General features: G+C 42.4%; 1 protein-coding gene across 1 annotated transcript; it reads right to left on the bottom strand.

Annotated features, from left to right (window-relative positions):
• Positions 1-13,637: 13,637 nt before the first annotated feature.
• Positions 13,638-14,588, bottom strand: LOC123456028 (E3 ubiquitin-protein ligase RNF185-like). The gene has a single exon (XM_045138426.1). The coding sequence runs from the start codon at positions 14,568-14,570 to the stop codon at positions 13,992-13,994; it is 579 nt and encodes a 192-aa protein (XP_044994361.1). The 5' UTR covers positions 14,571-14,588; the 3' UTR covers positions 13,638-13,991.
• Between the last annotated feature and the right edge of the window lie 835 nt (positions 14,589-15,423).

The raw sequence follows: 15,423 nt of genomic DNA, 5'->3' as shown, positions 1-15,423 counted from the left end.
TCTTTTAGTTGGAGATTTTTTTATGTATATAACGGCTTGGAATTCCATGCTTGTTATAATTCTGCTTAAATGGCTTATCTCATATTAATTTAAATTTTGGAGGTCATATAAATCTAGGAAATCTTCCATTTCTTTCAGATTTTCAAACTTGGTGGAGCACATGTTCTTAAAGAATGTCCTTATGATTTTCTGAATTTCACTGGTATCTGTTGTAATGGTGTCTTTTTCATATCTAATTTATTAATTTGTGTCACTTCTTTCTTTGTTTTTGTCAGATTTGGTAAGGGTTTATTAATCTTATTTATCCTTTCAAAGAACCAACTATTTGTTTCATTTATTCTTAGTATTGTTTTTTTGTTTCTATTTCATTAATTTATGCCCTAATTTTGATTATTTCTTCCCATGTACTGATTTTTGGTTTGTGTCAAAGCATGAAGTTTTTTACTAGTTACCTTTCTATTTTCTTCCTTTTTAGAATTTTTTCTTTATTTATTTGAGAGAGAAGCAGATGAGAGAAAGAGAGAGAATGAGAGCACCAGGGCCTCTGCCACTGAAAATGAACTCCATACACATGTGCCCTCTTCTTCATCTCACTTTGTGTGGGTACTGGGGAATCAAACCTGAGTCCTTAGGCTTTGCAGGTAAATGCCTTAACCATTAACCATTAGGCCATGTCTCCAGCCCCATCTAACTTGTATGTATACATATCTAATATGTATACATATTATTTATTTATTTATTTGATACAGAGAAAGAGGCAGAGAGAGAGAGACAGAAAGAGAGAGGGAGAGAATGGGCATGCCAGGGCCCTCAGTCATTGCAAACAACCTCCAGATGCATGTGCTCCCTTGTGCATCTGACTTACGTGGGTCCTGGAGAATCTAAGTGGGATCTTTTGGTTTGCAGGCAAATGCCTTAGCCACTAAGCCACCTCTCCAGCCCCCTATCTAATTTCTTAATGTAGGCAATTGAAGCTATAACTTCTCTCTTAGGATTGCCTTCATTATGACCCATAGGTTTTACTTTATTGTGTTGTCATTATCATTTCATTCTATAATTTTTTTAAATTTCCTTCTTGATTTCTTCAATGGCCCATTCATCATTCAATAGTGTACTGCTTAGTTTCCATGATTGTATGTATGCTCTATAGTTTTTCTTGCTGTTGATTTGTAGTTTAATCCCACTGTGATCAGATAGAGTACAAGGAGTTATTTCAGTTTCCAGTATTTGTTAAGATTTGTTTTGTGTCCTAATATATGGTCTATTTTAGAGAATGTTCCATGTGCTGCTGAAAAGAATGTGCATTCTGCAGCATTTGGATGGAATGTTCTATAGATATCTGTTAGGTCCATTTGTTCTTTGACCTCATTTAATCCAGATGCTTCTTTATTTATTTTTTTTGCTGGGATGACCTGTCAATTGATGAGTCACCCACTACCATTGTACTCAGTGTTATGTGTGAACATAAGTCTAATACACTTTTTTGATGAAATTGGGAGCACCCTTGTTAGGTGTATATGTGTTTAGAGGTGTAATGTCCCTCTGTTGAAGTGTTCCTTTAATTAATATAAAATTTACCTTTTTGAATCTTTCCTAACTGTTAGTTTGAAGTCTATCCTGTCAGATATCAGGATAACAACACCTGCTTGTTTTCTAGGTCCATTTGCTTGAAATACCATTTTTCATCCTTTCACAGTAAGATAGTATCTGTCTTTTATGGAGAAGTGAGTTTCTTGGATGCAAAAAACACAAAGGTTCTGGCTTTTAATCCAGTCTTCAAGCCTGTGTCTTTTGATTGGGTCATTGAGGCTATTAAGAGTTATTATTATCTGGGCATGGTGGCGCACTCCTTTAATCCCAGCACTCGAGAGGAAGAAATGGGAGGATTGCCATGAATTTGAGGCCACCCTGAGACTCCATAGTGAATTCCAGGTCAGCCTGGGCTAGCGTGAGACCCTACCTCAAAAAACAAAACAACAACAACAACAAAAAAGTTATTATTGAAAGGTGTGTATTTATGCTTGCCATTCTTCTTGTTTTGCAATGTTTCTTGGTTTCTCCTTTACTCTCTGGTATTAACTATTATTTGAGTATGGTATATTTTTTTCCTGTTTCCTCATGTTTCCTTCATATTTTTCATTGTGAAGAATCCCTTCAAGTACTTTCTGTACAGCTGACTTAGTGGTCATATATTTCTTTAGCTATTTTCATTGTGGAATGACCTTATTTCTCCATTAATTTGAATGGATACGTTTACTGGCTATAGTGATCTTGCTTGACAGTTGTTATCTTTCAGAGTGTAGAATACAACATTCCAAAGCCCTTCTATATTTTCTTTGGCTTATTTACTAGCTTAATTGTAAAATGACAAGTAGGGGTTCTTTCCCAGTTTTGTCTGTTTGGTGTTCTAAATGCTTCTAAAGTCTATTGGCATCTGTTTCCCTACTTAGGGAAATTTTTTTCTATGATTTTGTTGAAAATACCTACTATGCATTTGGAGTAAAATTCTTCTCCTTCTACTATACCCTGAATTCTTATGCTTGATTGCTTCATAGAGTCCCAAATGTCTTGAAATTACCATTCATACCTTCCTATTAGATTGTCTTTCTCTTTATTGGACTGTACTATACCTGTCACTGTTTCTTCTAGTTTAGATATTCTATCTTCTCCTTGGTCCATTCTACTGATGAGACTTTCTACAGAATTCTATTTGACTTACTTGACTGTTTCTAGTATTTCTGGTTGGTATTTGTACATTATACCTATTTCCTTACTCATGTTTTGTTGACCTCCTTATATCATGATGTTGGTTTCCTGTGTTTTCTCAGGATTTCTTCAGGTGTTTGTTTTCTTCTTTGATTTTTCAAACATAGATATAATTATTCCTTTGAATTCTTTATTAGGAATGCAATCTAAATCAGTATAACTATAGGTCATTTCTGATGGATTTATAATCTTGGGTGGAATTATATTGCCTTTATTTTTGTGCTTCTTATATTGCAATGTAGATATTTTTGCACCTTGAGTTAATTCAATGCTTGGGTTGTCTAATTTTCTGCTGTTTTCTTAGATGTGTAAATTGAACACTATATATCTTCAAGGAAGGAGCTTAAAATGCCAGATGTGGCTCTTACATTACTCCCAGGGTAATAGCTGAAGTGACCCTAGGTGCTCATTTTGCCTGCTTCTAGTAGGCTGGGTGGAGCAAAGTATAGACAAATGCTAAAATTCAACTTAGCAATACACATGATCAAAACCAGCACCGAGTGCTTATGCAAGTCTACTTAACAAACGGGGCTGGGAAAACTGCATAATCTATATGTAGAAGGATGAAAATACATCCTATCTCTCTCCATGCATAAGAATCAAGTCCAAATGGATCAAAGATCTTAATATAATACCTAAAACTCTGAAACTGCTAGAAGAAAATATAGAGGAAATATTTCAACATATTGGCATAGGCACTGACTTTCTGAATATAACTACAGTTGTTCAGGAAATAAAACCAGTGATCAGCCACTGAGACCTCATAAAATTTTTAAAGTTTCTATACCCAATTAAAAAATAGCTCCGAACTAAATAGTTCTCAAAAGAATACAGATGGCCTACAAATATCTCAAAAAAAAAAAAAAAATTCTACATCCCTAGCCATCATGAAGAAAACAAATGACAATAAATGATGGCAAAGATGTGGAAAAAGAGGAAACTTTCTGCACTGTTAAGGGGGGTGTAAACTTGTGCAGCCATTGTGGAAATTAGTGTGGAGGCTCCTGATACAGCTAAAAATAGATTTACCATATGACCCAAATAAACCACTCCTAGGTATATATCCTAAGGACTCTTCTCATTACATTATAAATACTGACACATCCAGGTTTATTGCTGCTCTATTCATAATACCTAGGAAATGGAACCAGCCTAGATGTCCCTCAACTGGTGAATCAATAATGAAGATGTATATTTATACAACAGAATTCTATTCAGGGGTTTAAAAAAAAACATGAAATTTGCAGAGAAATGAATAGATCTGGAAAATATTTATACTAAGTGAGGTAATTCCTGCCCAGAAAGCCAAACATCACATACTCTCTCTCATATGTGGATCCTAGGTGAAAATGTTCAGATTTTTTTTTTTTGTCCATTTTTTATTTATTTATTTGAGAATGACAGACACAGAGCGAAAGACAGATAGAGGGAGAAAGAGAGAGAATGGGCGCGCCAGGGCTTCCGGCCACTGCAAGCGAACTCCAGACACGTGCGCCCCCTTGTGCATCTGGCTAATGTGGGACCTGGGGAACCGAGCCTTGAACCGGGGTCCTTAGGCTTCACAGGCAAGTGCTTAACCGCTAAGCCATCTCTCCAGCCCAAATGTTCAGATTTGTACATGAGTTGGAATAAGAATTGGTAACAGAGCCAGTTAGCTAGAAAGGTGCTACAAGGGAAGGAGGAGAGGGAAGAACTAAGGAGAGAGTACTAAAAATATATAAGCAGTTGAACAGAGTAGTGAGGATGTAATGGCCTAAGTGAGGTTAGGGGAAGGGATTGAGTAAAGAAAGGGTGAGAGGAGAGTTAATCCAAATTCAAGATGCTGGGCTGGAGAGATGGCTTAGCGGTTAAGCGCTTGCCTGTGAAGCCTAAGGACCCCGGTTCGAGGCTCGGTTCCCCAGGTCCCACGTTAGCCAGATGCACAAGGGGGCGCATGCGTCTGGAGTTCGTTTGCAGAGGCTGGAAGCCCTGGCGTGCCCATTCTCTCTCTCTCTCCCCCTATCTGTCTTTCTCTCTGTGTCTGTCACTCTCAAATAAATAAAATAAAATAAAATAATTAAAAAAAAATTCAAGATGCTATGAATAAGCCATATGGAAACCTGCATTTTTTGAATAATGACTTACCCAGAAGCCATAGATTATTACTAGAAAAATTTCAGTGCCACAGATGGGATACCTTCCAGTGAGCTGTTGGCCAGGGAGTTCCTTGATGCTCCCCAAACATTACAGGCCATTGCCAAGGTTCCTGGTTTCCTGCCAGAAATAGATGGAAAGACCCTATTGCTGAAGATTCACATGCTTGGGTGGCAGGTCTCTGAAAACTCAAGCTGGATATCAAGGGAATAACTCTTTCCTATGGACCAGCTGACAGAAAGCTGGCAAAAGCAACACTGCATACAGCCCTATGGAGAAAGAAGCCATCAGTGGTGATAAACAACACTGGACATTGTAATCCTTAAGATTGGCCAGCAAGGGCAAATGAGCCAACTGGTGCAATAGTGACATGTACTGGGCTCCACCCCAGCAGGTAGGTAGTGCTGAGGAGGGACCAGGCCTGCTGGTTCCTCCCAAGCGGTTGAGAAGGAAGATGAGTGTCAGTCGACTCAAAAACTCTCCTAGTCACTGAAGAAAAACCACACTGAGTCAGGAGTCTTGTGGAAGCAGGGACTCACAGGAACTCGCTTTATTGTTATAAGCAGTTGCCAGTATAATGTTGGGGATGAATGTGGAGATTTTAGGATGGGGGAAGAGATAAGGGCCAATAGTAAACTGTGACTATTGAAATGATAATTCCAACTCCTGCACGGAAGTGGCAGGCAAGAAGCCATTAGGCGTCTTGCTGAGTCCTAGCTGGCCAGAGACAAGTTGCCAAACTTTAGCTAGGCTCAGGAAGTTCCACTAGGCCTCACGCCCAGGCCTTTCAAAGCCCAACATCTCCCCCTTTGGTTTTCATAAGAGCATTAGTCACCATGGCCCCTGTCTTAGGTTGTCCCCCTCTGGGGATCTTACCCATCACTGGGTACCCAGGTGTTTAGCTCTCTGAGAACCCACTCCATGGCTTATGTCTTATGTTGTCTCAATCAGTCTGAGATCTTACCCGTCATTGGTCACATGGAGGGCAGAGGAGGTGACAGTGGGTCATCTGAAGAACTTAATTCCTGAGTTGCCAGTCTGTGGTAATGTATCTCAACCTGATGGAGTTTTATTGCCTCTAGCCACTGGTGAATGAATTGTATAATTTTTTTAATTACACAAGGCCCAATAGTGAGGATAAGGACAAGGGGAAGGAGGGGCCTAAGTAGAGGGAGGAGGTAGGGTAAGAAGCCATGTAAGCCCGTCCACAGTGGGCTGTCCAGGAGGTCCCGCTACCTCCTCTCCAAGTCTTCCTGGAGCCTCTTAATCTTGTCCTGGACGATTCCCAATTTATTGGCATAAAAGCAGCATTTTTCCTGTAAAAACAAGCATATGCCTCCCTTTTCGGCCATTAGTAGGTCTAGTCCCCTCCTGTTTTGTAGGACTACCTCAGCCAGGGAATCTAGCTTCCAGAAATGATATCTACATCTGGGATTAAGGAGGCTGGGGCATAAAGTCCCATCCAATTGGTGGGCAGAAAGTTATAGGCCATCCCACCTCCACAAACATAAACCATTCCAGAAGGTGGGCAGTGTTGAGCACTGGGCTCAGTTGTGTTAAAAGTACATAAGGAAGGATGAATGTACCCCACATCTATACTGGAATTATAAGGGGAAGGTGGGGCCCAAATGCAAGTTTCAGAGGAAACATTGGGAAAAGCTGGATGGGGATGGGAAAGGTGGCTGAGCAATTGTACTGCAAGAAGCCGGGGAGACCCAGATATTTTAGGTCTCTCCCTGGTACCCAAATGGGTCTTTTTCTTTTTACAAAGTTTTCCCATGGACAAAAATTCCATGAGCTTCACATAATGTTTTATCAAAAAATTCCTTTCTGTTACAGAGTTTTTGCATTTCAATCACTTCTCAGTACAAAAGATTATCCCAAGGTTGGGAAACAAACAAAACCTTTCATCTCAGCAATATAAACATAAATATTAAGGAATGGCTAGCTCTTATCAGTAACACTGAATGTGTATAATCTTGCTTACATGTAGGTGCTAAAGTCTTGCTGTCAAATGGCCCAGAGCTATGGTTACAAGGCCAGCCAAATGGCTCCAGACAATTCCTTCTCCCTTTTTTAGTTTTATATTATTTTATTTTATTTTTATGAACCAGGCCCTCTGGGCCTTGGTGCAGAAAGGCTGCATCTGTCTTAGGTTGTCTTCTACAATATTTAGGCCTTACCCAATATCAGTACATGAATTCCATCATTCATGCCCTGTCTTAGGTTGACCTAACTTGAGAGAGTCTTACCCATCTTTGACTACCAGCCTCTGCAGGGGATTTAAGATAATGTCTCAGGAAGCCAGGGTCAGTCTGTAGCTGAATCCCATTTACTTCTGCACGGATATCCATAATGGATCTCAAAAGGCATTTAACTATTATGGGCAGCAGACACAGAATGAGCAAAAGACAAACAACTGTAGCACTAAAGCTTCCTATCCAAAAGTGAGAGAATTCCATCCAGGTAAGGCAGACTTAAAAGCAGATTTTAAGTCATTAGCAGCTTTAGGTGCATCAAAAGTAAGACGATTATTTTACAAAGACAAAATCTCTGAATGCAACTGAGTCAGATCCAAAGAAGTATTATCATTATGACAAATACCTCTTAAATGCATTTTCCCAATGCTGTTGATTGTCATTATATTTTTTAGAAGTAACACAAATCCATTGAAAATCTACATGACACTCCAAATGAGTTCCAACTTTCAACCCTAGTATATAGAGCTTCTGAATGTTGAAACTGTTTCTAGGGTAAGGATCGAGCCCAAGATCTTAAAGGGAGGCACAGTTTGAACTTTTTCAGGAGCTACTTTAAAGCTGTGAGTATGAAGGATAGTTAGACATTAAAAGTACAAGCCTAAAACCAAAAGCCACAGCACACTTCAGGAAGTCCTGCTAGGCACACTTTGCATATCTTTAGATTGAAATCTGAAACCCACCATCACACCTTAAGATCCACACAATGGCATTGTCTCCAGCCAGGTGGCTGTAGAATGTAGACTACAAGCAAATAAGCAATTGAATATATTGGGGGCCTTTTATTTAAATTAGCACATTCTGCCCCTAGAGCCCAATAGATTTATAACCATCACACATTATAAATTGTTAGAAAAATTTTAAATATTTAGGGTAAATAATGCCTTTTTTAGTTGGTCATGTGGGGGTAAGGATTCCCCCATTTGTTTTTGTAATTGAGACTTGAGAGTTTGATTATTATCTTTTAACAATAGCCTGGCCCTGGGGGTTGTATGGGATGTCTGTGGAATATGAGATTTTCCAGGTCTGGAAAAAAATCTATAAAGGCCTTGTTTATGAAGCAAGGGCCATTATCTGTTTTAATTTGGTCAGGTAGTCCAAGGGTGGCAAAGCATTGAAGCATATGGCTAGTTGTATGTTTAGATTTTTCTTCGGCATGTGCCAATGTCCAGTAGGTGCAGGAAAAGTTATCGACTGAAAGAAAAATATCAGTGAGCCCTTTCACCATGAGAGGGCGGACTTCTCCCCTGTCCCCACCTGGGTCGGTCCAAGGGAGCCACGTGGCAGTCTCCCAGGAGGTGGACTGCCTGCCAACTCCCAGTGGGAAAGGGCCGAGCACAGGCTGCCAGGAGGGGGGCCATCTATTTAAATTACCATATTTTGTCCCTGGCTCCCAATAGATTTATAACCACCACACATTACATATAAATTGTACTCAGTTTAATTTTAAAGGTCCCCCCAGTCTTGGCCAATTTAAGATATTAAGACCTATAAAATCAAACAAGTTAAACACTTCTAACATATAAAGGCACAGAGTAAATATTTTTAACTGGTATAAGGCATAGCAAGGAGAGACAAAAACAATGTAAACTGAACCACCATAACCTAAAATTAGTCTCAGTGCCTATAATTTTAACTTGTTTGAGGTTTCTTTTTTTTTTTTTTAGCATAAAATCTTAAATCTCAGCTGGGTGTGATGGTGCATGCCTTCAATCCCAGCACTCAGGAAGCAGAGGTAGAAAGATTACCATGAGTTTTAGGCCACCCTTAGACTCCATAGAGAATTCCATGCCAGCCTGGGCTAGAGTGAAACCCTACCTCGAAAAACCAAAACAATAAAACACAAAAAATCTTAAATCTCTTAGTCCAATATCTCTAGTTAAGTACATCAGTCCATTACAAATTTAATCTTGATTAAACTCTTGGGGCCTGGGCAGCAGGACACAGCCAGATACTATGCCAGTAGCACAGTTCCAACAATGTCCCCTGCGGTCTTTCCTTTCCCTTAGAAAGCTCATAAGCCAAGCCTTGAAGTTTAATGCTGTCTGTATTTAGCATTCTTAGACTCTCATCAGAATAGTCCATAAAATTTGGCTTACCACTCCAGAAGACACCCTCAGTTGCAAGCACCAAGTCCATGCCTATTCCTCCAAAACAAAGTTTCCAAAAGATCAACATCCACATGGTCAGGTTCATTTCAATCTACTTATCAGATAGTTTCAGGTTTGCTGAGATAAACTTCCAGACCAGGTACAGTTATGGAGGAAGGGATATTTATTGAAGCTTACAGATCCAGGGGAAGTTCCATAATGGCAGAAAAAGCTGGCCTGCCTTCACAGGCCCAAGCAGAGAGAAATTGAGAGAGAGAGAAGCACAAGCCTTCAGAAATACAAAAGCCACAGATGTAGCTTGCTAGGCCCCGTTCAGAAATACAAAAGCTGCCAGCAAACCGAAAGTGAAAGAGAAGATAAAGGGAATGAAGAATCTCTCCAATATCTCTAGCTAAGCATATCAGTCCATTACAAATTTAACCTTGATTGAATTCTCTTGGTCCTGGGCAGCAGGACACAGCCAGCCCTTATGCCAGTAGCCCAGTTCCAACAAAGTTCCCTACAGTCTTTCCTTTCCCTTAGAAAGCTCATAAGCCAAGCCTTGAAGTTTAATGCTGCTTGTATTTAGCATTCCTAGACTCTCATCAGAATAGTCCATAAAATTTGGCTTACCACTCCAGAAGACACCTTCAGTTGCAAGCACCAAGTCCATGCCTATTCCTCCAAAACAAAGGTTCCAAAAGATCAACATCCACATGGTAGGTTCATCTCAGTCCACTTATCAGAGAGCTTCAGGTTCACTGAGATAAACTTCCAGACCAGGTACAATTATGGAGGAAGGGATATTTATTGAAGCTTACAGATCCAGGGGAAGTTTCATAATGGCCAAAAAAGCTGGCCTGCCTTCACAGGCCCAAGCAGAGAGAGAGAGAAGCACAAGCCTTCAGAAATACAAAAGCTGGAGATGCAGCTTGCTAGGCCCTGTTCAGAAATACAAAAGCCGCCAGTGAACCGAAAGTGAAAGGAAAGAGAAAAGGAATGAAGAGATGTTGACAAACAAGTACAGGTTATAGAAGCAAAGTTTAGTGCATTAAATATAAAGACTGCCTCATAACTTATGAGGGTACACTCGCCCGCACATTTACACTGATTACCTCCTCAATGCATGCCTCTCATGGGGCACTAGTCGGCCGGGTTCCTGGAGCCCCACTTTAGGTGCCAGAGGCTGGGCTCCTTCCCAGCGGGTAGGTAGTGCTGAAGGAAGGGTCATGCCTGCTGGTTACTCCCAAGGGGGTGAGGAGAAGGAATGAGTGTCAGACGACTCAACCTGTCCTAGTCACTGGAGAAAAACCACACTGAGTTAGGAGTCTTGTGGAAGCAGGGACTCACAGGAACTCGCTTTATTGTTATAAGCAGTTGCCTATATAATGTTGGGGACGAAGGCGGGGATTTTAGGATGAGGTAAGGGCCAATAGTAAACTATGACTATTGAAATCATAATTCCAACTCCTATGCAGAAGTGGCAGGCAAGAAACCATTAGGCATCTTGCTGAGTCCTAGCTGGCCAGAGACAGGTCACCAAACTTTAGCTAGGCTCAGGAAGTTCCACTAGGTTTCACACCCGGGCCTTTCAAGGCCCAAGAGACATGTCTGCAATAGGAGAAACCAACTGCTCTGTAATTGAACTGAAGGCCCACTCCACAAGAGGGAATGTATACCTGGTACTGAAAACCTAGTCAAAAGCCTATGGTGGGGGTGTTCATGAGCCCTAGGTAACAATGCCTATTGTTGTTTGATTACATTCATATATTATACTCACCAAACTTCTCTGTAAGCACTTTTCATATGCATATATTAATGCTACTTTCACTTTTGCTTAAAGAAACTTCTCTTTGTAGATGGTCATGATCTCTGGGATGACCCAAAAGTCACCACAGTGCTGAGAAGAAGTGACAGAAGAGTATTCAGCACTGAAACATCTCTATCACAGCTTCCAAGGTTCAGGGACCATCGCAGAAGATGTGGTGAAAAGGATGTAAGAGCCAAAGAAAGTGTAGAACTGCTTATGATGCAATCTTTCAGACACAAAATCACCTGGTATTCAGGATCTTGTAGTGCCCGGTACTACCTACACAAGAACCTCATGATAGAAAGAAAAGAGGATGACATCAAAAGAAAAGACAGACTAAGTAGGTGAGGGGATTTGATGGAGGGTGGGCTTATGAAAGAGAAAGTTGGGGGAGACAAGCAAGAGAGCTGCTTTAGTGCTGAACCTGATGATCAGTGCCAGGGTGTAGGAGACAGACCCTGAGGATAGTCAACACCTACCAAAGCAGAGATCCAGAGGCTCCTAAGAGCTCATCACTGAAGTAGATTTAAAACCCACTGTATTAGTCAGGGTTCTCTAGAGAAACAGAACTGTTATAATGAATTACATTAAAAAGGGAATTTATTGGATTAGCTTACCATAGTCCAATAGCAGTTGCAGATCTGAGAATCAAGGAATCTGGTAGCTGCTCAGTCCACATGGCCAGATGCCTCAGCAGTCCCAATGTGACACTGAGGGCCTACAGGTTTCCTGAGGAGCTGCTGTTTTTCTTTCTTTTCTTTTTTTTAATGTAAAACCATTTATTTAATTCTAAATCAAATCACTTTCACAACAGTGAAAATTAGTGACTGGTAAAGGTGTGCTGCTGTACATATTGCCATGTTCTGACTGTGGTCAGGACCTGGTCCTTATCCATGAGGGTGGCAGAAGGACAGAGGTTGAGAAGACCACACACACACACACACGAAAGAGAAGCTGCTGTGGCCGAGGGTGAATGGTGATCCTATGGAGGCTACCCTGTCGAGGGCAGGGGGCTCCCAAGCTGGCTCTCCTGCCCAGCTCCCAGTCGGAGGTGCATGGGGACCTATAAGGTTCACAAGAGGCATGTTGCCACCCCAGCTTTACTAACAGTGTGTTCCTGGATGTCTTTGCTGGTAGAGCTCTCCTGGGCTCACCACATTTCAAAAATGTTCAAATAATTTTTTCTACTCACAACTCTTCTTTAATCTTTCTTCTGGAAACTCATATCTTTAAGTACACTGATTAAAGTTTTCCCTGTACTAGTTAGAGCCACACTACGAGAGGACCTACCAATTTTCTCTAGAACAGAGAACCCCTAGGGACCCCTATACCGGGGATTTCTAGGGGACAAAGAGAACACTTGAGGGGATGCCCATGAATGTTAAAAACCTGTCAGGCACACTATAAAGTTGGTGGCTTATTCCTAGCAAGTGAATTTGCCTAACCAACCCACCTACTCAATACTTTACAGTTTTGTCTGAACACTGGCATCAGCAGGTCCGTGGAGAAGGGCGGGGACTATGCGGTGGGAAGGAGGGTTTCCTCACCATCCTCAAGGTCTTGGTTTCCATACATTATATCGTTGGATGTGGAAAAAGCACCAGGTAAGGCTTTCTTCCGTTTAGTGGTTATTGCTGCAGGCAAGCCAGGAGCAGTGTGGGCTGGAGGAGTGAGCAAGAGACCCCAGCAGAAGCCTATCTCGCATCACCACTGACAGCTCCAGGGAGAAGCTAGTTTCCAAGCTGTAGCTTGGTGGGCAGCGCAAGAACTGCCTCACCTGCCCAGCACCACATTCCTGCGGTCAGATCTGGAGGAAGCACTTTAGGAAACTGAAAAACAAATCAGACCTGGAAAATATAGTCTCTCCTGGATTCACATCCACCCCTGGCTTTGGCATACGTACAAGTTTTCAGGGACTCTATGGAGCCATACCAAAATCAGGATCACAGGTAGGTACCCCAACTCCCTGTCTCTTTAAAAGGAGAACTGGGCTTCTGAGGTTGGTGTTCTTGCACATGCACTGGGTGGCCCTGATGGAGCCTCCAGTCTTCTCTGGGTGAGTGCTGGGAGATGTAATCAGAGCTTCTGCGCCCTAGGGGCAGGGCCTGCTTGTTTGGTTGTTCCTCTGTCATCGGAACTCTGAAGCAGAGCAGCCAGTCTCAGGTTAGCAGTAGTCTAGGCTCTCTTCCCTCTGAAGGAGAGAGGCAGATGCACTTAATTTTGAGGAGAAACTTGATGGGAAATCTGAGTGCAGTGACATGTCTCAAGTAGGGACAATCTACACCAGGAAGCTAGGAGATCATTCAAGCGGCTTTGAGGGCCAAGAAACCAGCAAAGCCTGGGTAAGTAAAAGACCTGAGTCTTGGGTAAATTCATGAAGCAACTCCAGCTTCAGCTGATGCAATTATGGTCTTCCCAGGACAGCAATTTCTTATGTCTCTGCTGAGAGAGGGGAAGACAGACAGACCAGTCCTGGAATCCGGAAGGGACCCTCTCTGTAGAAGCAGCCCACTTTGGAGGCCACTTGGGGTATTTAAAGAGATAAAAGTAAGTTTCCATAAATACCATTTAGTTCATCCCTTTGTTTCTGCAATATAAAACTCAGGGTAAAGATAATCTGTTTCTTTCTTTCCCATCACTTCCCTGTGTGTACTCAGAACTTGATGAACAGGACTTCACATTGCCGCCCATGAGGGGGGACTCAACACCAAGGCCCGAGGTTACAAAAGGACTGTTTACGCAGTGGTGACACTTGGGGGTCCTCATCAGCTGATCTTGAGTTCCGCAGCTCTAAGGGAGAGGACAGACTCCTTGACGTGTTTCTGATCCGACTCTGGGGTCAGGAGTAGCCAGGAAGCCAAACACCAGGAACGGGGGTGGCACATCACCAGTCCAGAGGCTTTGCTATGGGTGCAGACAGGACAGAGCCCAGCCCTAGGCAATCAGGAGCCAGAACATGATCACCAGGGCTACAAACAGGAAAAGGCGTGACAGGAACTGTTCATCCACGTACTGGGGTGTCCCAGGGACAGCTGGGGGAGGCCGTCCATCATTTATGTTAAATGCTGTGGCAAATATACCAAATGGAAATGCCCCAATTCCAAATGACATCTGGAATCCACCATCTCCAAATCCAAATCCTTGAAATCCCCCTCTATTTTCCGGCTCTGGCCTCTGGCCTTGAGGACGAGGAAGGGTCTTCTCTCTGGGGTCCTGCTGACCGGTGCTGCCCCTGCCATACAGTGGGATGACTTTGTCTCGGCTGATGCCAGCTTTGCAAACTGGACATACCTGTCTGTTAGGTCTGGTCTCTAACCACTGATGTAAACACGGCCAACAGAAGAGGTGGCCACACAGGCTGATGACGGCGTCCTTGGCTGTGTCCAGACATATGTTGCACTCAAAGGTGCTGTCCTGCCCTCCGTTCTCGCCAGACCCATTACTAGTACCGCTGGGACCCCCTGCGCTGGAATTTTCAGGAGACGCGGAGGCCGACGGCCCTTTGCTTGCCATCCTTGGCTGTCAGCAAAGCTTCCAGTGATGCTTCTTCCCAGGAAATTCTCGCGGGGCCCCGCTCTATCCAGTCCGCCGGCGCACAAGCCAGTCTTACTCAGTCTCTTAAGCCCGGACCTCCTCCAAGCCGACTGCCATCACCTGACGCGCGGCCGCCCCTCTTTCCGAGCTGCTGTTTTTCAATCCACGTGGGTGGGTCTTCAGTTGACACTGGTCTTCATTCTGCACTGGTCTTCAATCCAGCTGAAAGGAAGCAAGTGCTCCAGCATCCAAGTGGAAGGAAGGGGATTCTTTTTATAAAGTTCCCATCTGAGAAGGACCATCTGATCTGAGGGAAGGGCTCACTCTGGTGGAAGAACTTCCTCCTTCAGTTCATCAATCTTTCCTAGAAGCAACCTCAGAGATTCACCCAAAAGGGATTTCTGTGAATTACTAAACAAATCAAGCTGACAACACTTTAAGCATCACAACTACTCAACATGGCTCAGGGAATTTTGCAGAAGAGGGGGGCAGAAATAATATAAAAGCCACAGAGTGAATCATTATGCCCAGAAGCATTCCCTCCCTAAAATAAATTAAAAATCTATAAATAACTGATTCTTCCACAATGCATATCCTACAACCTCATGAGGAATGAGGAGGGTCCCCAGTGGAATGGGAATAGAGATGAGGCAAAAGAGGGAACCAACACATGATGTACCCATATAAAATATGTTGTGAATAAAATATAGAACAAAACAGAGAAGCTAAAACCTGACAATTGAGCTGAGTTGCATAAATGGATTAAAACTATCTAGAAAAAAAAAAAGATGGCTAGAACTTATAGAAAAGACTAAAATACAGGTCAAACCTA

The sequence above is a fragment of the Jaculus jaculus genome, chromosome 19 (genome assembly GCF_020740685.1).
Source record: "Jaculus jaculus isolate mJacJac1 chromosome 19, mJacJac1.mat.Y.cur, whole genome shotgun sequence".
NCBI classification, from domain to species: domain Eukaryota; kingdom Metazoa; phylum Chordata; class Mammalia; order Rodentia; family Dipodidae; genus Jaculus; species Jaculus jaculus.
This window is presented reverse-complemented; position numbering and strand designations above follow the sequence as displayed.